General features: G+C 32.9%; 2 protein-coding genes, 1 long non-coding RNA gene and 2 other non-coding genes across 5 annotated transcripts; 3 read left to right on the top strand and 2 right to left on the bottom strand.

Annotated features, from left to right (window-relative positions):
- Positions 1 to 4,163: 4,163 nt before the first annotated feature.
- TRNAI-UAU lies at positions 4,164 to 4,237 on the bottom strand. The gene has a single exon. It is a non-coding gene; the product is annotated as a tRNA-Ile (tRNA).
- Positions 4,238 to 9,503: 5,266 nt separating this feature from the next.
- On the top strand, positions 9,504 to 12,600 carry LOC123881443 (thioredoxin reductase NTRB-like). The gene is made up of 2 exons (XM_045930137.1): positions 9,504 to 10,674; positions 12,357 to 12,600. The coding sequence occupies exons 1-2, from the start codon at positions 9,576 to 9,578 to the stop codon at positions 12,464 to 12,466; spliced, it is 1,209 nt and encodes a 402-aa protein (XP_045786093.1). The 5' UTR covers positions 9,504 to 9,575; the 3' UTR covers positions 12,467 to 12,600.
- Positions 12,601 to 13,950: 1,350 nt separating this feature from the next.
- LOC123881442 (3-hydroxy-3-methylglutaryl-coenzyme A reductase 3-like) lies at positions 13,951 to 17,909 on the bottom strand. The gene is made up of 4 exons (XM_045930136.1): positions 16,282 to 17,909; positions 15,449 to 15,630; positions 14,966 to 15,312; positions 13,951 to 14,701 (listed from the first exon to the last, which is right to left on the bottom strand). The coding sequence occupies exons 1-4, from the start codon at positions 17,217 to 17,219 to the stop codon at positions 14,459 to 14,461; spliced, it is 1,710 nt and encodes a 569-aa protein (XP_045786092.1). The 5' UTR covers positions 17,220 to 17,909; the 3' UTR covers positions 13,951 to 14,458.
- Positions 17,910 to 19,193: 1,284 nt separating this feature from the next.
- Positions 19,194 to 19,863, top strand: LOC123881441. The gene is made up of 2 exons (XR_006799462.1): positions 19,194 to 19,247; positions 19,351 to 19,863. It is a non-coding gene; the product is annotated as an uncharacterized LOC123881441 (long non-coding RNA).
- Positions 19,864 to 23,492: 3,629 nt separating this feature from the next.
- TRNAN-GUU lies at positions 23,493 to 23,566 on the top strand. The gene has a single exon. It is a non-coding gene; the product is annotated as a tRNA-Asn (tRNA).
- Positions 23,567 to 24,020: the final 454 nt, after the last annotated feature.

Genomic DNA, 24,020 nt, shown 5'->3' with positions numbered 1-24,020 from the left:
AATATCTTTCTTAGGATTTTTTATAGTTGGAAACTATCATATGGTGATGCTCTTCAAATGTTAAAGAGAGTGTTTTGTAGAAAAAGTGGCTTCAAAAGAAACAATAGTAGTAGAAGAAGCTTGGTTAGGGATGAAGAAATTAAGGGTCAAGATCAAAATTGGAAGATGAGATCATCTTATGGAAGGTCCAATTCTTTTTATGCTGAAGCCATTGAAGATTGCTTAGAGTTCATCAAAAGAACATCAATTTCTTCTAAAGATCAAATTCATCAAGACCCAATTATTCATATTCATAATAGAAATTCATGAATGCTTTTTTTGGTGTTGTATAATTGCATACTATTATCATTATATTAATATTCATATTAATATATGTTCGTGTTCTATCTGGTTTGAGGAATTAATCATGGCAGCTATGTACATAATTATTCGGTATATACAAAAATCAATATATGCAGGTATTAGCTGAGCTTAACTTCGAGTTTATTACGCATGTCTTTGTTCTTTGTTTTTTTATTTTATTTTTATGGTTGTTAATTAAAAAAATATATTCAATTTTATGTGTATATTTTCATCATGAGTTTTGGGTCAGTAATGGGTTGAATTTGAATATGTAAAATATGATAATTTAATTTGGAAATTTTGTTGAAATAGCGTGTTGATTTTTCTCTTTTTTAAATTTTGATTGATGGCAAGTTGCTTTGAAGATTCCTGGGTTTTGATTACCACCTAACACGACATTAATTTATTGACTAAACTAAAGATAAGTGGCTAAAGGTAAAGGGAAAAGCAATATGTTGACATTTAGAATAGAAAAGAAGGAGACAATATTGTCCTTCAAATTATAATTTATTTCATTGTCATAGCTTAACTTAATTACTCCCATGCTACTCATCCCTAAGTATTAAATTAATTGAGAATATAAATTTTGATTCACATATCATTGTTGATGTTGATGAGACATCCACCAATGCTTAACTTCTCAGCTAATATATTGAGTAAAGGATATAAATAAAATTTAATATTATTTATCAACAAAAATAAACTTCTAGGCTATTATAACTTTAGTATGATAGTCTCTAAATATTTCTTTTTATTAGGCTAAATGATTAAGAAAGATAATATTCTAATAATAAAGTTTATTGACAATTAATTTTTCCAAAAACAAATCTTAAAATTTAGGTTGAGAAATTAAACTTTACAAAATTGGACTCTAAGGTGAATGAAGTTCATATTTTGCTATTTAAGTGAATTTTACGTATACACATCTTTTATTCATAATTTTTTTGCCTTTTTGGCTTAAATACAGTTTTGCTCTCCTATTTTGATTAAATCGAAATTTACCCCCTGTTTAAAAATGCGGACTTTTGCCTCTCCATTTTATAATTTTTTGGATTTTGCCCCCCCATCAAAATTCTGCACAAAATCTACTTTCGAGTCTCAACTTCAAAGCTTCGCACATAATTCAATTTGGATCCATAATTCACCAAACTGGTACCGAAATGACCGCAATCGAGTTAGTTTTCCACTGAATCAAACTCCACTAAATTTGGAGTTACATAGAGAGATTAATTACCGTTTTAGTGAATGTCTGTCCAAATTAATTATTGTATGGAACTACTACTGATATTTTTATCATGTCTCTCTCACCCTGTAACTCATTTTTTAATAGTATTTACATGTCTGAAAAGCTAACGAAATTAACCTTGTTGTCATTTCAATAGACGATATTGAATTTGGAGTTACGATGTGTTTGATAGACGATATTGAATTTGAAGGTTAGATGTAGATTTCTGCAAAATTAGTAATTGGACAGACCTTCACTAAAACGGTAATTAGTCTCTCTTTGTAACTCCAAATTTAGTGGGGTTTGATTCTGTGGAAAGCTACATTGATTACGGTCATTTCGGTATCTTTTTGGTGAATTATTGATCCAAATTGAGTTGTGTGCGAAGCTTTGAAGTTGTGACTCGAAAGCAGATTTTGTGCAGAATTTTGGGGGACATACCTTCACTAAAACGGTAATTAATCTCTCTTTGTAACTCCAAATTTAGTGGAGTTTGATTATGTGGAAATCTAACTCGATTACGGTAATTTTGGTGTCAGTTTGATGAATTATTGATCCAAATTGAGTTCTATGCGAAACTTTGAAGTTGAGACTCGAAAGCAGAATTTTAGGGGGGGCAAAATCCAAAAAATTATAAAACGGGGGGTAAATGTCAAAATTAAATTTTGTTATTCATAATAGAGAATATTGAATAATTTTACAATAAAATGTCAAAAATTATTATAATACTTTTAAATAATAAAATGATATTTTTTTCTCATGAAATGATCTTTAATTCTAAAATATAAAAGTCAACAAATAACTCTCTAATTCGTAAAAATTTCTGTTAATTTATTGTTTTGAAAAAAAAATTATTGGTTAAAAAAAACATATGAAACACTTCATTTTATCAATATATAATACAATCTCCCGGAAAATAATACATCATGTAGCACAATATATGTCCACAATAACATTTTTGTAAAAATAAAATAAAAAATCATCCAAAGCACACCTTTTATCATGAAGATAAGACTACAGTTCATGCATTTTTATCGAAAAAATAAATAAAAGCATGTACTAATAATAGTGTGTGATTTATACTTACCAAAATAATAATAATAATAATAATAATAGTGTGATCTGATAACGGCAGTTCATGCATTTCCTTTGAGGTGTTCCAGAAATGAATAATATGTACATGCATAATATATAGCTATAAAATTTACCATCTACTATTTTTTATTTTTGCATTTCACTCTCATCTATTCTTTATTTCATTATAATAAATTTATATGTACATAGCTTGCATTGAATCCAAGAGTAAGTGACGAATTAAGTCGTTTAATAAAATTAATAATAAATTTTAAGTGTTGATTTTTTTTATCAAAAGTGTTGATTATTGATTATAATATATTAATGATCAAACACACAAAATTTTATATAATTAAATTCAAAATTTATAGGTATTAGCCATCGATATTTATTTTAAATTTTTTAATTAAATTTACTTATGTTTTTTATAAGCTAATTATACGTTCATTTGAAATTATTTAATGATGCGTCTAATAGTTTTAAAATTTCATACAAATTTGAGGAGTTAGTAGCTTTTGATTTGATGGTTGGATTAATAAAATTCATTATTGTGAATAATAAATTATTAAGTAGAATAACCCATCTCATGGTTACTTTTGGAGCGAACATATGTTACATATCACAACTCATAAATATATTATCTTAAGGCTGGTAAAAAATCATACTATCTTATTGAGTATTGAGTGTAATTCTATTTTATTAACTCATTTTATATCAATTTTTAAAAACTTATTTTGGTGCTTTAATTCAATATAAAATTTATAATAAAAAATGTAATGGCGAGTTTATATTCAATATATATTTTAAAAATACGGTGCTTTAATCGACGATCTTCTAGATGATACCGGAACCGAGACCATCAGAAAAGTGAGAACGAGAGGAACTTTGTTAGTTGGGATTGTTTTGGCAAACGATTTCGTCGGGTATAAGGTAACAAAGTGGACAAATGAAGAATATACTATTATCATGAGCATGCTAAGAAGGCATCATCATCTCTTCACGGTGTTGTTAAGACTTAGAGAAGAAAAAACTTCCAAATGTAACCAAGGGCTAGTTGTCTATAGGAGCCCTAACTCAACAAACAAGAACTGGACAAGGAGATTGGGAATGAAAATACTCGATTATATGATAAGTTGAGCTGTGTTGAACCCCCTTTGATGAATTCCGTGATCGTTTGAAAGTTGTGAGTGACAGACACTTTAAGAAGGAGGATTAGGATATGTTTATGTGGACATATTTGGTTATATTGTATCAGATCATATGTTAATTGAAAATATAATTTTTTAAATTTCAAGAACAATAAGACAAGCAGGTCGAATGTTAATTATGAGTGAATTGTAAACTCGTTCAAAAGTCAGGTAAGTTTTAAGTAAGCAACTGAAAAACTATTACATAGCCTGATTTATATTTATTCTATGTCGTGGATGAGATGGAATGTTGAGTATGTGAATTACCCCTCTTGACAAAAATAACAAGTAAAATAGTATTCCTCTTTCAAGAATAATAATTAAAACATAGTAATTGGTCCCGGCGGGGCTCGAACCCGCGACCTTCGGCTCATAAGACCAACGCTCTAACCAACTGAGCTACGGGACCTTCACAATATTGTGAATGTATTATTAGCTTTAATAAGTCAATCCTATATTTAAGTTTACTTGTAAAAATAATTTTATCTGATATTTGGTTTTGTTCACTTTGATGTAGGTAAGATTATGTTGCTAAATAGAGAAACAAGTGTGACGAGTAGCTTCATTCCGACAAGGTTTGGTCAGGTCGACTTCGAATGGTATCACGCCGCTACTTCGAAGGCTCTAAAGAACCGGTTTCGAATCATCAAGGATAAGGATAATGTGTTTGAGAAAAGATATACTTTATGATTGTTTGGGATAGAGCTCTCAACACACACTTCTTCTTGCCATTTATGGGTGCTTATTTTGATTCGATTTTGATTGTTGGATTTGCAGGCATTGGATTTTTCAGCTATATTTCAATCTTCTGAGTTGAAGAGGTATGGATTTGTGAGTTTACATTGGGAAGATAGATTTCTAGGTTGAATGAACTCATGGGTTTTGGGTTGGAGGATGAATTTATGGGTTGAAGAAGGGATGATGAATACTGATTTTTTTTAAATAATTATTAATTATGATGAGTCAGTAGTACAAGTGTACTCATTAATGTAACACAACAAATCCATGTTAGCTTATGTTAGCCATGTCAATATTTTTTCAACAACAGTTAACGTTAGAGACTTTAATCAAAGAAAATTGATCTTTTAAAAACTATTTTCAAAAAAATAAAGATACAAGGACAAAGACACACGTACACACATATATATAATATAGTCTCGTAAATACAACTCATTTATGAGTGAAATGTCAAATATCTCTCTAAAATTGTAAAACTCGTCAAATATCCCCTGAAATTTGAAAATTGTCAAATACACCCCTGAATTTATGAGACGTCTATCAAATACCCTTGGCTTCGTTTACTCCATTTGTTATGATGATGACACGTTAACTACGTACGTGGCAACTGCCACCCAAACTCCACGTCACAGGGGCTGATTTGAGTGAATAGTCATGTCATAGGGGGTATTTGACTGAAATTTGTAACAAATATTAAATTCCAACGGTCATTTTTATCTTCTTTATATGAGAGCTTTTATCATCACTTTAATGGTGGTTTCTTCCCCTTTCCGGTATGATGAGTGGTAGAATTGCTTCTTTAAATCACAAGAAGGTGAAAGAAACAAGAAGCTCTTATTCCATGAAAAATCTAAGAACCCTAATTTTCTTACATGTCACTGTGAAAAAAATTGTTGTCATTAGAATTGCTCAAACTAATGCAAACTTTGGCAGATAATTCTTTTCATGCCCACTTCCAAATGTAATTGAACCCTAATTTTTGTTTTCCAGTATGAGGACGCATCATTGGATTATGAATGAAATACATGAAATCAGGTTCATTTGTGCAGAGTCAGACTTTGGGAATGAAACTCTTATGGGCGGTGTTCCTATTGCTGGTGTTGCCCCTCTCAGTTGTGGAAATGGTGGTGGGGCACGCATGGATAGTTGTGTTGTGACTGATGGTGGTCCTCTGACCGATGGTGGGCTAACACCAAAAAAGGGAAGAAGAGACTGTTGGATATTTTGATATTATAATTTATTTTAAAGTTATTTAAAATAATTTTATACATTTTTTTGAAGAATAATTTTATCCATTGTTTTAAATAAATTAATAGTATTATTGTTAAATAAATTAATTCTATCTATTTCAATTTTTTTAATTTTTATTGTTTACAATGATTCAATTGTGTTAATTGCAAACTATGTCCATGTTTGGGTGTCTATTTATGGGTGCTATCTGCTATGTGGATGCGTGTTCCTATTTCTAGGTGAATACAAATACTATAGTTTTATTTATTCAAAATTATTAGTGGCCATTAAATTGAAGAAGTAATATTGTATATAAGGTTTTTTGTTTCTATGTGACACACCTCACAGTGTTTCTAGATATTGAAAAATTATGTGCAGTTAAATGTGTAGAATTGAGGGAACTGGAAATTTATTTTGCATAAAATTGAATTAGATAGATGTGTATAATTCATAGAAGATTTGTAAAGCTGAAATTTCTTCGTGTGCACTTCAACTTGTTTAAAATGGTTTTTTAATGTGGGACTTATCTCATTACGGTCAAAATTTATTTTGAGTATAATTGAGAAGTTTATGGATAAATTTTCTGTGAAGTGTATGTTTGAGTAAATATAAATTGATGTAAAAATTTTGTATATCTTTAATCCTTATGATACTTGGTGGTTCACAATTTATATTGCCCATTCAAGTGATGCTCTAATATTAGTTTCCACTAAAACATGTAAATTTGTAGAGCATTGTTGAAAGCAAATTTCGGAGATATAATATTGAAAAATTCATAGAGTTACATATGTGATAAAAATATTATCGCTTAGAAATATTCTAAGTAGACCTTAACATGAATGTGATTCATGAAATGTTTCTGAGATACCATAAACTATAATATGGTATATTGTGGATTATCCATTGTATTAAAATAATACAATGATGTTTAGAAAAATTGTGGATTATCCATTGTATATAATACAATGATGTTTAGTGAAATTTGTTTATGAGAAAATATATCATAATGTGCAAAATTATATATTGTCCTTATTGAGGGGGCATTGCCACTTGAAATAAATTCAAGTAGACCTGAATAAAAATCCACATATGTTATCAAATATGGGGGTGTTGTCGCTTGATAGTTTTTTAAGTAGACCTATATAATAAATCAAATATTGAGTTTCATTTTCTCATTAGTAGAGATGTTGTCACTTAGAATTTATCTAAATAGACCTGGTGAATTATATTATGAAAGTTAGTTTGACAATATATGAGATATCGCTTAATGCGATGAGCCATTGTATTAAAATAATACAATGATGTTAATTGGATTAGAGATGATGAAAATAAAATCAATAAGTGAATTTTATTGTTCTAAGTGAGAATGTTGTCACTTAGTTAACTAAGCAGACGTGTATAAATTTATTGTGAAGAACAAGCTTGTTGTTATAAACTTGATAAATATGAGATTAATTGATTTAGAGACGTCTTAGTCAATATTATACTTGATGAAAGAAAATTATGTCTTCATCATTTGTGTAAAGTACGTACTAAATAAAGCCCCTGTGAAGAAATAATTTTGTGACACATCGAGGGGAATCGGACTTAAGCCATTTGAAATCAACAAGTGATAGGAACCCAACCTTTGTGATTGGAGATCCCATTAATAAGGTTCATATGGGTAAGAACAAGTTACTTGTTAGATCTGCTAGCACCAAAAATTAGTTAATTAATTTTTGACTTTGTCATTTTCCTATGATGTGAGTGAGAAAGTGCTAGACACTGCAATATTGAGAGGTTAAACTTACTATAAAGTTTTAATGAATTTCATATCCCTTATGGGTGGTGTATGATTTGCAGCATACACTTGATGAAATCACCTATGTGAATGTCAAGTGGGGCCGCTTGTATGATATCTTGGCGAAATCTCTAGAGCACGCTTGAAAGAATCCAGGCACGCGCACGGCCTATTCGCGCAACACAGCGGCAACAACAAGAACTGTGGGGTGTAATGTGATTGGTAGACCGCTAACATACGCTAAGTTTCATTGGTTCATATAGCTTGCTACACCAATGTTACTGTGTGTTAAGTACTATCAGTCTACCACTGGTTCATATAGCTTGCTACACTAGTTTGATGCATTACATCAATGATGTTAATCCAGGAAATGATTTTTTGAGTATTCTTGAAAACTTTAAAATAAATTGTGGGGGATTGTTGGATATTTTGATATTATAATTTATTTTAAAGTTATTTAAAATAATTTTATACATTGTTTTAAATAAATTAATAGTATTATTGTTAAAATATATTTTACTTTGTGAAAGTGTAACTTATTTTTTAATTAGTATCAATACTCATTCTTTTCTAATTAATAGGACTTATGGTTTTTCTATGTGGAGATGATTTTAGAGTTATAAGAATGATATATGGAATGAGAAAATACTTATGGAAGAGATTGCTTCCTCTTCCTTTGTTTTATATGAGATCAAAAATCACACTATTAAAATAGAAAATTATTTTCCTCTTCACATACAATTGAGTTATCTTCCTGGATTACATCACTGGTGTTTAATTATTTCTTGCTAGTTCTGTCACCTCGGATATGATTCGTATTCGGGAAGGACCTGTTGAATCTTGAGAGATTTGCGCTTATGAGGCGGATAAATCCTTAAGGATAGTGCGATCAGCACGCCTCAGGTATTATTTCATGGTTTACTATTCTCCCTATTTGATACTCGGTGGTTGCTTACTTCGCGGTAGTGCCGACAACGATATACAACAATCATAGATAAGTTCTATAATCTCTATTTTATCTTATTATCATTCATATTTGATTAATTACATAAATTAATATGTTGTTTATTATTATGGATGTGATGATAGGTCCAATTTTACGACTGTGTTTTTGTTACAAGTGAGAGAAATGAGGGTAAAACATATTATTTTAATAATTTTGTGATCTTTCCAACTTCAGTCAAATTGCCCGTGTGATGCGACATCATAAATATGTGCACATAATCATGTCACATCTCCCTTCAATAACCACATTATCGACTTTAACTGAACAAACTAATGGAAAGAGCAGTTTGATAACCGCGTTATCGACTTTAACGAAACAAACTAATTTCATAGATGTATTTGACAAATTTTACAAATTTAGGAGTATTTGACATTTCACTAGAGATTTTACAATTCTAAATACATTTAAAATATGTATATTGAAATTCATGATCAAACTCTCACCATAATTCCTTGGATGTAGATTCATTGATGTAGGATTAATACACAGTTTCATACTGTAATTAATCTCAGCTATTGATCTGTGATCAAACAACCAGATTTAAATCTAATGATCTCAGCCGCTGATTGTAAATCGGACGGCCCAAATCTATTACGGCGGGCTGATGCACCTAATGTGTTTCCAAATTCCTTTGGTCTCAAGATTTTACTTTTTTTTTCACCACCAGTTTAATATGGTTCGAAGGTCAGTTCATCAAGTGATTTTAGTCTTATTCCAATCGCAATTGCGAAAAATTGAACCATAATTCTCCTTACTAAGTTAAATGTCAATTACGACGGAACCAATTAACAATCGCAAGATTACTTGAATTCCTAGCCAACGAATAAATATAAAAAAAGAAGACAAAGCAAAGAACAATTACAAGGTTTGCTCCATCAACTTCTTTAACCGTAACACAAAACAAAGCACAAACACTTCTTCAAGTCACATTTTTTCAACAGTAATAAAAGAATTTTACAAAAAAGAAAGATAGAAAAAACTGCGAAATTCGAAATGAGAATTTTCTTCTCAAACAAATTCTTTACCAAAGCCCGCAGCTTCATAGGCATAGGACTCGCTTCCGCCGCCACATTTGCCGCCACATCTTCCTCCTCCGCCGCCACTTCCACCTCTTCTTCCGACGACACTGATTCTTCATACTATTCTTCTTCTTCCGACCAAACAAACGGCCGCAAGGTGCTCAAAACGAAGCTATGCATAATCGGAAGCGGTCCAGCGGCTCACACAGCCGCCATTTACGCTTCTCGAGCCGAGCTCAAGCCGATCCTATTCGAAGGTTGGATGGCCAACGACATTGCTCCAGGCGGTCAGCTCACCACTACAACCGACGTCGAGAATTTCCCGGGATTTCCGGATGGCATCCTCGGTGCAGATCTCATGGACAACTGCCGTAAACAATCGCAGCGTTTCGGCGCCGAAATCATCACCGAAACAGTTACAGAGGTTGATTTCTCAAAACGGCCGTTAAAAGTTATAACTGATTCTACCACCGTTGAGGCAGAATCCGTCGTGATCGCCACTGGAGCCGTAGCGAAAAAGTTAGTTTTCGACGGCTCTAGTGACCGTCCTGGCGGATTCTGGAACCACGGAATATCGGCATGTGCGGTATGTGACGGTGCAGCACCGATATTCCGAAACAAACCCTTAGTGGTTGTCGGCGGCGGTGACACGGCAATGGAGGAAGCTACATTCCTTAGCAAATTTGGTTCAAAAGTGTATATAATTCATAGGAGGGATGAATTTAGGGCTAGTAAATCGATGCAAAGTAAGGTAATGAAGAATCCAAAGGTTGAGGTGTTGTGGAATTCAGTTGTGGTTGGAGCATTTGGTGATGAAAAGGGAAGGGTTCTAGGGGGAGTTAAGGTGAAGAATTTGGTGAATGGTGAAGTGTTTGACTTGAAAGTTTCTGGTTTGTTTTTTGCAATTGGACATGAACCTGCTACTAAGTTTTTGGATGGACAAGTTGAATTGGATTATGATGGTTACATTGTGACAAAGGCAGGTACTACAAAGACTAGTGTTGAAGGAGTTTTTGCTGCTGGTGATGTTCAGGATAAGAAGTATAGACAAGCTATTACTGCTGCTGGAACTGGTAATTTCTTTGTTTCTTGATTACATTCATTTGATGAAAGATTATTAGGTTGATCTTAACTGGTTTTGTCATTTGTGTTTGTTATACATTCATGTGATTTTCCTGGTTTTGGAACTGTGTTTTCTAAATGTATTTCATATATACTTCACTTTTAATGTCACTTCAGTTTAGGGTAATATAGCACCGACACTTCAAAGTAAGAGATGTTCGACACTTGCAAGATATAAACCCTTAGTGATTCCATACAATCACTTTCGTCCCCAAAGGTTTAGCCTTGTGGTACGGGTTGCTAACAATTTCTCATTTCCCCTAACAAACAAACCATTAATATTTGCATGTCTATAAAAAAACATACAACCACTTTCTCAAGTTATTTCTGGTGTCTGTGTCGATTTAATGTCCAGTGTCTGTGTTAGTGCGCTTCATAGGTAATATCAGAATTGTGTTTTGAAAATCATGTTTTCTCTGTAGAACCACATGCTGCGGATTGTTCAGCATAGTTTTTTATACACGGTGTTGCAACCAAGGTTTTAAATCATGATTGCATCGTGATCCTTGATATTGTGAAAAATTGTAGTTAAATATGGCTTATTTGGGCACAATTGTGGTTGTGTTATTGTTGCAGAGACATACAAATTCTTGATGTTAAACCCACAATCGTGATCGCCGATATTTTTTTAAACCTTGGTTACACCATCCATTATAATCCAAGTTTTCTAACCTTCGATAAATTGTTATAGAGAGCACCTGCCAAAGATAATGAAATTTCCGTGAAGCATGCGTTATATTAGAACATAGAAATCATAGGTCCTCTACATGAATTTCTATGTTTTCAAAAATAAATTAGGCGTATTAGAGGAGTAACTTAGAGAAAGCACACTACTCATTTATAAGTAGGTTAGTTATGTAGTTTCTTCAAACCTATCTGAAAGTAGATGGCTTCTCATTAGGCCCCCATGTTTCTTTTTCACCCCTCTAGCACGCAAAAAAAATCGGTTTCTAAAAACCGAAGTTTTTTTTAGTGTAAAATTTACACTAAAACTTTGGTTTCTAGAAACCGGATTTTTTTGCGCTAGAGGGGTGAAAAAGAAACATGGGGGGCGGGAAGAGAAACTATCCTGAAAGTATATAGATAGGATGGGCCTTCTTTCAAAGCATAAGTTGTATATTGAGGAAGCTCCTACTTACGGGAAACCCTTAATTAAAAGAGATAAGTCTTGAAAAGAATTTATAAAGAGTGATAGTGTTGGATGTGACGGGTGTATTGAAAACCTAATAATCCTGAAGTCCAAAACTGATGTGACGGGATGTCACAATGCGTCAATGTTTGTGCGAATATATATCTCTATTTGTCGTTTTGACCGTATTTATTGGCTATTGTACTTAAAAGTACCGTGTATTAGTTATGCCGCCGAATCAGTAAATGGGAAAAGGAATTGGAACTTTTTTTTTTTTTTGACAAAGAATTGGAACTTTTTGAAGTGTATGGATGAACTTCTTTTTCCCTCAGCTGTAGTGTTAAGCATTAACTAATTAATGTGCTTTTAATGGGTTCATTTCGCTCTCCAGACAAGTTAGGTTTCAAGCCTATAAATGAATCTTCTTAATGTAATCATAATCAGATTTATGCAGCAAAAGCTTTATTCTTCCAAAGAATAATGGAAATCAAATTATTGGTGCAGGGTGTATGGCAGCCTTGGATGCAGAACATTACTTGCAACGGATTGGTCTAAAGGAGGAGAGTAAGAATGATCGACTCACCAGGTTATTGTACTCGGAGTTCAGAAGATAAGAAGCAATATTTGATTTAATTTATTTAGATTAGATAGTAAAAAGCAGTTTCTGCATCCTAGCCAACATCTTAATGTGTACATTGTTATTGTTATTCATTAGTATTTGATGACAGAGTTATATAGACTTGCATTATTTTGTGATTCTCCGGGAACAACAGGTTCTGATAACTCAATATTTGAGATTCCCGAAAACTTAAGAAACTCAAATACTGAGTTATCTTGAACTTAGCCTTTTTTAGAACAAAACATAAGTGGAATGAGAAATTTCCAGGGGCAAAAATGGAATTTCCAGGGGTGTGGTGAGAAAGTGGGTAGTGGGATGAGAAATTTTCGTAAACTTTGTTTGTAACTGTATAATTTTTAGTGTAAAACAGCATGATCTGTTTTCTTTGGACTATTCATAAATGCTTATCTACGAAATCTCATCCTATTTTAGTCCGTCTTAATTAAACTCCTAAGCTTCCAAATTTGTAATGAGATCCAGATGCAAAAGACTAATCCAATAAAATATTAAGATCAAGTTGAAGATCTTTTGGCAGAAGGATCATGTTTAAGACAGGTTAGTAAAACCGGCATACGAATATCCTTTACTCCTTTTTTTGACACAAGATGCCTTAAAACCGGCACAACGTGCCAAGTGCCAACTTCCAAAAGACAATTGAAGAGACAAAAATAAGTGTTAAGTGATTACCAAGAGACTATTATTAAGTAGGCTTAAATGCACTTTTGATCCCCCTATTTTCAAAAAAATATGTTTTGGTTTCCCTATTTTAAAAACTAAATTTTTAGTCCCCCAATCTTAATTTTTTTTTTAGTTTTGATCCTCATCCCATTTTAAGGCTAATTTTATTGATGTGGTATTGTCACTAATGCATATCAGCGTCCACGTGGACAAATTTAATATCCATGTCATTATTTATTTTTAATTCAATAAAACTTATTTTATAAAATATTTTAATTACTAAAATTATAGTATTTTTTAAAAAGAGAATGAGTAATTTCTATTGAAACACAAAATCATCTCTAATTTCTTTTCGTTTTTAAAAATTCAAAAATTGTTGAGTTTGAACGGAAACCATAGGATTGGTGAAATCCATAAGGAAGGATTCTCTCTGACGATGAATAAAATTCTAGTAGTTGAAGGTTTGATAATTAGGGTTTCAAATTTCATATTTTCTAAGATTTAAAAATTATTATTTCAGTTGAATATATAATTCTAATAATTAAAATATTTTATAAATAAAGTTTTATTAAATTTAAAAATATATAATAATGACATGGATATTAAATTTGTCCACATGAATGTTGTCACTTCATTAGTTACAAGGCCATATCAATAAAATTAACCCCAAAATGGAATGGAGGATCAAAACTCAAAAAAATTTGAAAATAGGGCGACTAAAAAACCGGTTTTTTAAATAGGGGACCAAAACTTCATTTTTTTTAAAATAGAGAGATCAAAAGTGCATTTATGCCTATTAAGTATTAACAACTCTACATCTCTCATTGATGTCTCAGCTCTTGCTAAAAATTACAAATTAACCTTAAGTTGGAGATTACAACAACACATTAAAATACTCCACACACACACACACTAAAATTACCAAATCTTTGATGCAATAGCTTATAACACAATACAGAATAAATTAAAAAGAAACAGAAAAAAGAATTAAACTAATGCCAAAGGTTTATTAATTAGCTACTTGTTTTTCTCCATCTTCTGATTCAACCTTTCTGTACAATCGCGTAAAAGACAATGCCTCACATGGACTAAGGTGTTCAAGCTTTTCTTATTTGATTCTTACCACATGCTCTTGTTTAGCTGGATATACTCTTGAAAAGATGCCAATCATAATTTATTATTCACCCCTTGGCCATCACCTATAGTCCTTTTGAAAACCAACTATATACTTTCTTTTTGGTCTTTTTTTGTCCTTGTTAGAGGCATCAGTCCCCTCTACAAGGTTATTGTTATGTTGTGCGAGGCCAGCTCATGAGACTACTTTGGTGATATCCTTGCTAGATCTGTTGTACTTCATGTGACTCTTAACTAGTTGTCCGGCTGCAATTGCAGACATGAGTGATAGCTCGCCGGCAAGGACTGAACCGGCAACAATTGTGGCCAGTAGCCTAGAATTTGCACCTGGTGAATCTTTGCTGGCACCCTTAACACCAAGTAAATTTAGACAAGCTGACTGTGATGCGAGTTGTGTTCCCCCTCCCACAGTACCAACCTGAATCATAACAAGGAAGGATCTTGTCATTATAGAAAACCCAGCTAATGATGCAATAAAATGGAAGAGAATTTAAAAATAAAAGACCCTTTTATTTAGCTCCCTCAAAATTGCTTATAAATATGCATTAATGATTTTACTATAAAAAAAATAATAAAACACATGCTTGGTAGTTGGTTGTTGTAGTATACTACAAATCAAGTTTGCTTCAACATGCATGTTTAGCTAAAAATGGGGAAAAAATTGACATTTGTATAAACGTACCTCAATGGAAGGCATGGTGACAGAAATGTGAAGGTCTTTTCCATCATTTATAGCTTCCATCATGGTAATACAGTGAGAACTCTCCACATTCTGAGCAGGATCTTGACCAGTGGCTATGTAGATAGCAGAGACAATATTGCTAGCATGAGCATTGAACCCACCAAGAGCACCAGCAATGGCTGAGCCAGTTAGGTTCTTAAGCATGTTAAGCTCAACCAGGGCCTCCACATTAGTCTTCAACACTTTCTTCACCACTTCTTCCTTAATTACAGCCTCACACACCACGGACTTACCACGCCCTTCAATCCAGTTCACAGCCGAAGCTTTCTTGTCGGAACAGAAATTTCCTGCCACAACCAAAGCAACAGTGTGCATGAAAACATTAGCAACTACTTTAAATTCAGCCATAACAAAGAGCAATTTTAAGATTACATGCATGGTGAACAAAGCATAACAATTCATATAAATAAGTTAATGTTTTACCAGAGATTCCAATGACATCCATATCAGGGAAGTCACTCTGAAGAAAATCAAGGACATTTTGAACTCCTTTTGATACCATGTTCATCCCCATGGCATCACCCGTACTGCAACGGAATCTAATGTACAAATTCTTGCCAGCAATAGTAGGTTGAATGCTCTGCAATCTAGCGAATCTGCTTGACCTGCACAAACCCATTAAACTATTAATTCTCATGAACCAACAATAACACATACCCATTTTAATTAATTACCCTCAGTAATTCTCAAAAACAGAAAGTAATCATAGTTCAATAAATTGGATCCTCTATGACCTCCCCATCCCGTCCATAAATTGGATCATCCTATTAACCTCTCCATATGCACCAACTCCAACGGCTAAAAGTGTTGATCTCTCAACCGTTAGATTAATCTAATAACTAAAATTTTGCATGAGAAACAAAACAACAGTTTGTCGAAGAGGGTCAACGCCTAATTATTGATCCTCTCCGTCCATCTTTAGATCATTCCTATTTCCTTTCTTTTTCACGGAATTTGATCAATCCCCTGCAAACGCTACAGGGCCGTTGGATCCAATACAATTAAATTTTGAAATTTGAACCAACGGTCATGCGGTGGTCATGGCAGGGGATTCATTCTACTTTTTCACCTAAATCTTTTCAACCAACACATCCCTCAACCTAATTTTCTAACGGAAAGATCCAAAAATCCCTAAATTATTTATCTCAATTGAATCAAAATTAATATTCATTTGTTCACCTAATAATAATTCATTACCAAAAGGAAAACTACTAAAAACACGAGAAAAAACAAATTAAAAAATGAAAAATCCATACTTGTTGAAAGTGACAGCAAGTGAATCAAAATTAAGCGGATCTTCCAAGAAAAACTTCAACTGAGCAGCTCTTTTCGCAGACGAAAACCTAACAACAGGTGCTCTAGTCATTCCATCTCTAAGCAAAACAGAAGAAGCTCCACCAGAAGCATGAATAGCTTTACACCCTCTATTGGTACTTGCAACCAAACAACCCTCAGTAGTAGCCATTGGTACAGTGTACTCAACTCCATCTAACAACAATGGACCCGCAACACCAACCGGAATCTGAACAAACCCTATCGGCATCTCACAACACTGTCCCAATATCGAATCGTAATCAAAACCTTCCAACGGTAAACCTTCCAACGATTTCCCTGTTATCATCTGAACCGCCGAACGTCGAATCACCGCGGCTTTCCGGCAATCGGCAAGTCTAGATTCTAATGAATACGACGGAATTGAACCGGAAACAACCGATTTCACCATTTCCTCGTCTTCCTCTGAGAGATTCACCGGTGCAACGCCATAGATCTTCGCCGGCGGAGCTACAATTGCCGACGCCGGTTTCACTTCGGTGTCGACAAGTGCCGCCGGACACGGTCCTGGCTTCCGAGAATCTTCTTTCGCGAGGATCTCTTCGTCGGAGAGATCGTCAGGGAAGGAAGTACGAGATCCGATACCGAAGAAACCTAGAAGATAAACGGCGGAAGCTACAAGAGAAACAATGGCGGCGGTTTCTGATGCGGTGACGACATGAAGAGGTGTGGAGGTTCTGATCTTCTCACGCCAACGGTGGAGAAGAAAATACGCGACGGAGAAGAATAAACCAAAGAAAACAGCGTTAGCGACGCAGATAGAAAAGGTTTGTGAATCGGTAGTGGTAAGCTTCTGAGGTTTGAGATGTTCGCCGGAAGGAACAGCCGGCGTCGGTGAAGATTGTCTCCGGCGAATTTCCATTTTCCGACGAGTTATGTTATCTACGAAAATGTAGATACAAAAAACGAAGGAAAATGGATAAAAGAAAAACCCAGGAGCGAAAACGAGGGAGTTTTAAGGGAAATGAAAAATTGAAAAGGGAAAAAGAAAATGTTTTTGTTTGGTTGGTTAGAAAAATGAGAGGGAGGGAGAAAAAATTGGAGTAATGAACGAGTGAGAGAAAATTGTAACCGTTATATAAAGGAAAGAAAAATGGGAAAAAATAAACAGTGGTTGGCGCGCTCTTTCTTTGCCCACGTGTACTGCGTGTGACCCTTTGTTTTGAGTTTTTTGTTTGAACGGTGTATATTCAAAAATTGGTGTCACTGTCACGTGCATTAATCGTTTTTGTTCTGTATTTTTTGTTTAGTCTTCTCGCTTTCCACGTGCTTTTTTTTTTTTTTCGTTCTTTGCATGTTGCTGATGATGATACTAATAATTGATGCATAGTTTGTTATTTGAAAATTATTTTGTTGTGAACTCGTATTCCATGCTGTTGCTAGGAAATCATAGAATAATACAACTCAGGCAGCTATTTTGGACGTATGGGAAAATATGTGATTAGGTTTAAGGATGACAATGCCTAGAGCACTGTGATACAATAGGAAACGTTCTTTTCTAATTTCATCAGAGATTTTAAGGTCGAATTCAACTTTAAAAATGTGGCATTGTATTTGTTGAAGAATAGTTTTGTCGCTATTTTGCCACTCATTGTTAGTGGTTAATTTTGAAATTTTCTTTGATTGAGTTAAAAATAGTGTATATAAGTTTGACTAAATAAACTATCAAACTTTGCTAAATATATCGTTATAATTAATGATAAAATAATTCAAAATACATATAAAACTGTACATAAATAAATTACATTTGTTTTTACGAATTTTCTTAATGAGGTGTCGAGAGGTCTGGTGTTGAGTAGTGGTGCGAGGGGTATTTTCTTCCTTGTGGTGGGGGGGGAGTCTCCGGAGATTGGTTGGAAGAAGCTTTTATTAAGAAAACTGAAATGACGCAAATACCAAATTTTGGTTGCACATTTGGTGTGTGCCGGTCTCTCTTGCTCAAGCTATTCCTCACCCCTCACCTTTTCAAGTTATCTCTCTCTTGCTCAAGCTATTCCTCACCCCTCACCTTTTCAAGTTATCTCTTCAACCAGAGTATACTATTCTATTCGGGATATGGGGGGGAGGGAGAGAGAATTTTATTTTGGATTCACTTTAATTAATTTATTAAAATATAATTAAATGTGTATAAAATCAAATATATTAACTTGTCATGTTTTATTTATTTTATAAATAAATATTGGTTGCAAGAAGCTTTTATTAAGAAAACTGAAATGACGCAAATACCAAATTTTGGTTGCACATTTGGTGTGTGCCGGTCTCTCTTGCTCAAGCTATTCCTCACCCCTCACCTTTTCAAGTTATCTCTCTCTTGCTCAAGCTATTCCTCACCCCTCACCTTTTCAAGTTATCTCTTCAACCAGAGTATACTATTCTATTCGGGATATGGGGGGGAGGGAGAGAGAATTTTATTTTGGATTCACTTTAATTAATTTATTAAAATATAATTAAATGTGTATAAAATCAAATATATTAACTTGTCATGTTTTATTTATTTTATAAATAAATATTATTATAAGGCTTAATGTTGAATGGGCCGTGATGAGTTGGACCGTTCTTTCTAGTCAGCCTATTGAGAGGTCACTGCCTCTACTGGTGAGTATATATTCTAGCCATAACTACTACAATTTTGGCTTATAATAGCACTAATTTAATAGCACTTTTTATGAAGTGCTATTAAAAATCTCACTCTGACATTTATAATATCACTTCTTGTCAAAAGCGTTGTAGTAGAGCGAAAATAAATTTTGGAACAGTCCTTTAATAGCGTTTTCCTTGTAGGCGCTATAAAATGTATATCCTTTTTATAGCACTTTTGATGAAACGCTATTATCCTTGTTCACAAATGTTATCCTCGGGGGAAGGTGGATAAGGCATGAAACAAAATTGGGTAAGTTATAAAATTGGATTTGCTATTTGTCTGCTGTATATACCCTGCTCTGGTTTGGGCTCATGTTATAGTTCTGTTTTTCTATTTTTTTTCTCTGCTACAGTGCATGCCATGGTTCCTTGGAAAACGAATTGCTGGTCATCTCTCTCTTCGGCCACAAAAATTGGATTTAAAGTGTTAGACCAAGACAAAGGTTTGTTACTGTCTCAAACTTCAATTAAACCAAAACTTCATGTAATTACATGCTTACCAATCACATAAATACTTTCTTTTGGCTAGGATTTTGATTCCTATATGTTTATGGTTACCTCTTTCACAAGTATCAGGCCACTTTCAATACTCTCCATATATATGCATAATATTACTACCTTGATTTTCTATTTTTAATTTTTCAGGGACTTCTTGAAAACATGAAAGAGATGCTGGATTGGTTTGGAAAATGACAGAGGATTGCTTAGGTTAATTAGTTTGTCTTGTCTTTATAAGTATGAACATCATATGGTTGCTTAGATTAACTTAGAAGTTAGTTTTGGTGGGTGAGACTTATGTATTGAATATCTATATGTATGTACAATTGTATATTATTCATGTTATATTAGAAAAGTACTTGATATTATTTGCTAACTTTTAATGAAAATTATTTTTTAAATTTCAATTTAAGCTTCAGGTTAAATGTAGAAAAAAGGAGTCAGGTTGTATAGTTTTTTTTAAAAAAAAAGACCTACAATAGCGTTTTGCTTATAAAGCGCTATTAAAACATACAACAAAAAAACAAGACATATAATAGCACTTTAGTGTATAAGCGCTATTAAAGATAGGACATACAATAGCACTTTAAAAAGGGATATAATGGGCACAGACTTACAATAGCACAAGCTTCTATAGCACTTTAAAGTGTTATAGTAGCCTTTTTTGTAGTAGTGCACCCCATTAAGCTAGATACACTGAAAAACATAACACGCATAATAACTCATCAGTAAGATGGTGATGGATTGTTTTCGGTTAAGTCGGCATACTCTTTGATTACCAAATTGACATAAACTACTACAAACATATATATATAATAGATATGACAACACCCGGCTATACTCACTCGTTTAAATCCGACCATTTCACCCAAACAACATTTGATTTGAATGATTTCATTGGGTCATGGTTTTTTGCTCAGCACTTTTTAGGGATCTTATAGGGTGGAGAATTGCCCCATGAGGTTTATGATGACCACTATTTACTGTTAGATTAGATTATCTAAAACATATTATCATAGTTCATCCCATAAAATCCAACCCTTTTTGTTTTTTTTTTATTTTGTAGTTGTCATTTGTCTGCCTGTCTACCCTCGGACCCTCTTCATCGCTTGCATGATCTACCATGAAAGTCCTTGTACTCAGGGACGGATCCAGAAGCTAATCACATCGGGAGCCGAAAAATAATAAAATAATAATAATAAAAATGAATGTAAATTTTCCTATTACACATGTCCATGTATTTTTTTTTAATGTTATCGTATTATATATACGAATTTCTTGTTTAATGGTGACCGATGACTAATCGCTTCCGGAAAATATGTGGGGCACAAAAAATAAGTTCTTCCCCTCAATCGAATTTTGTTCATACAAGAGTCAAATATGAAACTTTTGACCACTTACTTAAGAGACCCAAAACTCTTACCACTCGAAACAACTAATTTTTTGTTTATTAAAATGCTGTGTTTTTAATAATTCAACACTTATAATTGTTCGACAATATAAATATTTTTACACCGTAAATACATATCAATTAAATTCTTATTTATATAATGTAAATGATAAATAATAGATATATTTACAAATTATAATATACTAATAGTATATGATATAATATGATATATTATATATATATATATGTATGTATGTAGATGAGGGGGAGGGGGGGCCCTTGGCCACTGCTTGCCCCCCTCTAGGTCTGTCCCTGCTTGTACTTTGTCTTCTTCGTCTCTTTAGATGCATATAGTAGCATCTTAGAGAATAAAAGTGTTAGATGATCCTAGAAGAAGATCTAAAAATTAACATCTTTAAACACATCAAACTCATAAAGTTGCATCTCATATACCAATTAAGTATTGTTTTTAATAGAAAAAAAATGAAGTGTAAAATTTTTCAACATTACAAATGTCGTTAGCATTAAATGACTTGAATACATCATTAGAATTCAAATTTGTACTCTCATATAAAAAGCTCAGTTGTTTACTCGCTGAATCTACTATTAAACTCATTTACCTGATAATCTACGATAAAATTAAATAAATCTACATGATAATGATCCTTAAGTGTTGCAAAATCATTTTAATGATGAGACCATTCTAAATCATAGAAAGTTAATTGTGTAAGGCCCAACATATTTTGTCAGAAAAGAATCAATATGCAATATCAATATCATGTAAAGTTCATTTAATATATCCCAAAATTTCTAACAACATATTAGTTTTTTTTTGGGTTATGCTTTAACTCTATCCTTGATGGATAGATAGATTTAGAAAAAGTCACCAAATTTTAATTGAGGTTGAGGAGTTCTAAAAAGTTGCAAGTTAATACTGTTGTCAACATAAACAAGTATGAATTTTAGCTTGGTATCATGAGTTGCATAACATTAAAATGTTGACCTCTCTACATCTGACATTAAAATCACTGTTACAAAATTGTATAAATACTCATAGAAATATTAGTATATGTTTTTCACATAAAGTTTTATTTTTTATTTTATAAAACATAAATATCTAAATTTATTAATAGTTTAGCTTATGGGAGAATAATGCAATTATGGAGCAATTTTTGATAGAATATATGGTCTATTTGAAATGGTGAATCAGTGCTTGCCTGCATCAATGATGGATTGAATATCAGTTATTTAAATGTTGAAATTCCTACTAACATTATAGGTGCAAAAGTCTCAGAACTGGTGGAAGAAAATTAGTGAAGTTGTGCTTTTCAAGCTTGTTTAGGAAATTCCTTCTGGCATACTGGTGAAAATTCCTACAAACATTTGGATGAAAACAAGCTTAAAATTACTCTGTCATACTAATTTACATTATGTTATGGGTATGAGAAGTTGTATTTTGAAAAATATTAGATGGTGGCCCCCTGAGATCGATTGAGTTCACCTCAATATAGATTCTGCTGTTAAAGGTGGAATAAATGCAAGGTGTGGTGGTGTGCTTAGAGGAGGTAATGTTGAATGGATGTTTAGTTTTTTTAAAGGTTTAGGCAATTGTAGTGCTTATGTTACAGAATTATGGGGGAATTTTGGAAGGTTTAAAGATGACTAGAGCCATTTTGTCAAAAATAAAAGCTGATTAGAAAGATCGGTATTCGTAAATTAGAGCTTCACATCGATTCAATGGTCGCACAACTTCTACCACTTTACGAAGATTTGCACAATAGCTGGAATGAGCCTTTTGGAGAATATTCATATGTTGTTGAGCTTGTATTGGGAGGTTTGAGTTAATCATGATTATAAGCAAGCTAATGGTTATGCGAATGCAATGGCGAATATGGCTTGTGAAGGTGGTATCACTTTGATTTTGTATGAGCATTGTCCTTCTCAAAGTAGTTATGTTTTTAGCTTACTTTAGTGATATTTCGGCTCCGCGAGTTGTAATGCGGTATTTTGACTCTTTTCCTGAGCTTCAACCTTCTTGTTATTCCATAAATAAATAAGTAAATTAGACTATGTTTTGAAATCCCAAATTTGGAGCTTATAACTTATAACTTATAAGCTCTTTTTTTTTTTTGAAAAAAAAACTGTTTGGTAAGTTATTTTTTTCTTTTCACGAGCTTATTATTTTTATAAGCTAAATCCAATTATGTTATAGCTTATTTTGATAAGCTAATTCAATTATGTTATAGCTTAAAGCTTATCACTTATTATGTTTTCTTCCAATTGTACCCTTGTCATCTTATTTGTAAATATTAAATATTAATTTTTTTTTATTTCATTTCACATCTATAATCTAGTTAACCGTAAATTTTACTACTACAAATTCAATTAACTAGCTTATTAACCATAAACTTTAAATTAATCCGTTATAAACTAATTTATCAAATATCTGTTATGGTTTGGCAAATAGAACCTTAATACTTTGATTTTTATAAAAACTGTTATAGGCAAAATGAACTGGGAGAGAAATACCATAATGATAATAAGCCTTATTATCACAAAGTCGTTAATTAAGGGTTAAATTAGTAAACAGACGAAATTATTCCATTAGCTGGAATAGCTCAGTTGGTTAGAGCGTGTGGCTGTTAACCACAAGGTCGGAGGTTCAACCCCTCCTTCTAGCGAATCTTTTACGTTTTCCTTGGCCCAATTTTATATGCAAAATTATTATAACACCCCTAGTATTTTAAGAAAATTACAAGTTTATCCCACCCTCTTCTCAGTTCGTGAAACCCTAGATATTATGATTTTTTCTACTCACACCCAAAAAAAATCTTGGTAAACTGCCATCTACGTCGCCATCGCTTGAACCGTCATTGTCGTTCTCCATCGCGTTCATCTCCATCTACATTTTTGAAACTCAATTTGAAAGGTAAGTTTTCGAGTTACCAATTCATGATTCTGCGATTTCTTTGAGTTCGATTGTGAATCTGCTGCAAGTTCCTTATGAAATTAGGTTGATTTTGAATTCCATCTATCAATTTTGATTTGTGTTTGATTTTATGGGTTTGAAGTGGTTAACGTGAATTCATTTCACGTACAGACGTAAACTGAGTTTGTTTGTGTACATATGTAAAA

The sequence above is a fragment of the Trifolium pratense genome, linkage group LG4 (genome assembly GCF_020283565.1).
Source record: "Trifolium pratense cultivar HEN17-A07 linkage group LG4, ARS_RC_1.1, whole genome shotgun sequence".
In the NCBI taxonomy this organism is placed as follows: Eukaryota; Viridiplantae; Streptophyta; class Magnoliopsida; order Fabales; family Fabaceae; genus Trifolium; species Trifolium pratense.
Note: the sequence above shows the minus strand (reverse complement) of the source record. Positions and strands in the feature narration are given on the sequence as shown.

Excerpts from the sequence above, each read along its gene's own strand:
- LOC123881442 (XM_045930136.1), bottom strand. The coding sequence starts at position 17,219 with ATGGAAATTCGCCGGAGACAATCTTCACCGACGCCGGCTGTTCCTTCC. Across the intron at positions 15,631-16,281 it reads CTTGCTGTCACTTTCAACAA|GTCAAGCAGATTCGCTAGAT; the intron begins GTATGGATTTTT and ends GGGTTTGTGCAG. Across the intron at positions 15,313-15,448 it reads GGATGTCATTGGAATCTCTG|GAAATTTCTGTTCCGACAAG; the intron begins GTAAAACATTAA and ends TGGTTGTGGCAG.
- LOC123881443 (XM_045930137.1), top strand. The coding sequence starts at position 9,576 with ATGAGAATTTTCTTCTCAAACAAATTCTTTACCAAAGCCCGCAGCTTC. Across the intron at positions 10,675-12,356 it reads TATTACTGCTGCTGGAACTG|GGTGTATGGCAGCCTTGGAT; the intron begins GTAATTTCTTTG and ends TTATTGGTGCAG.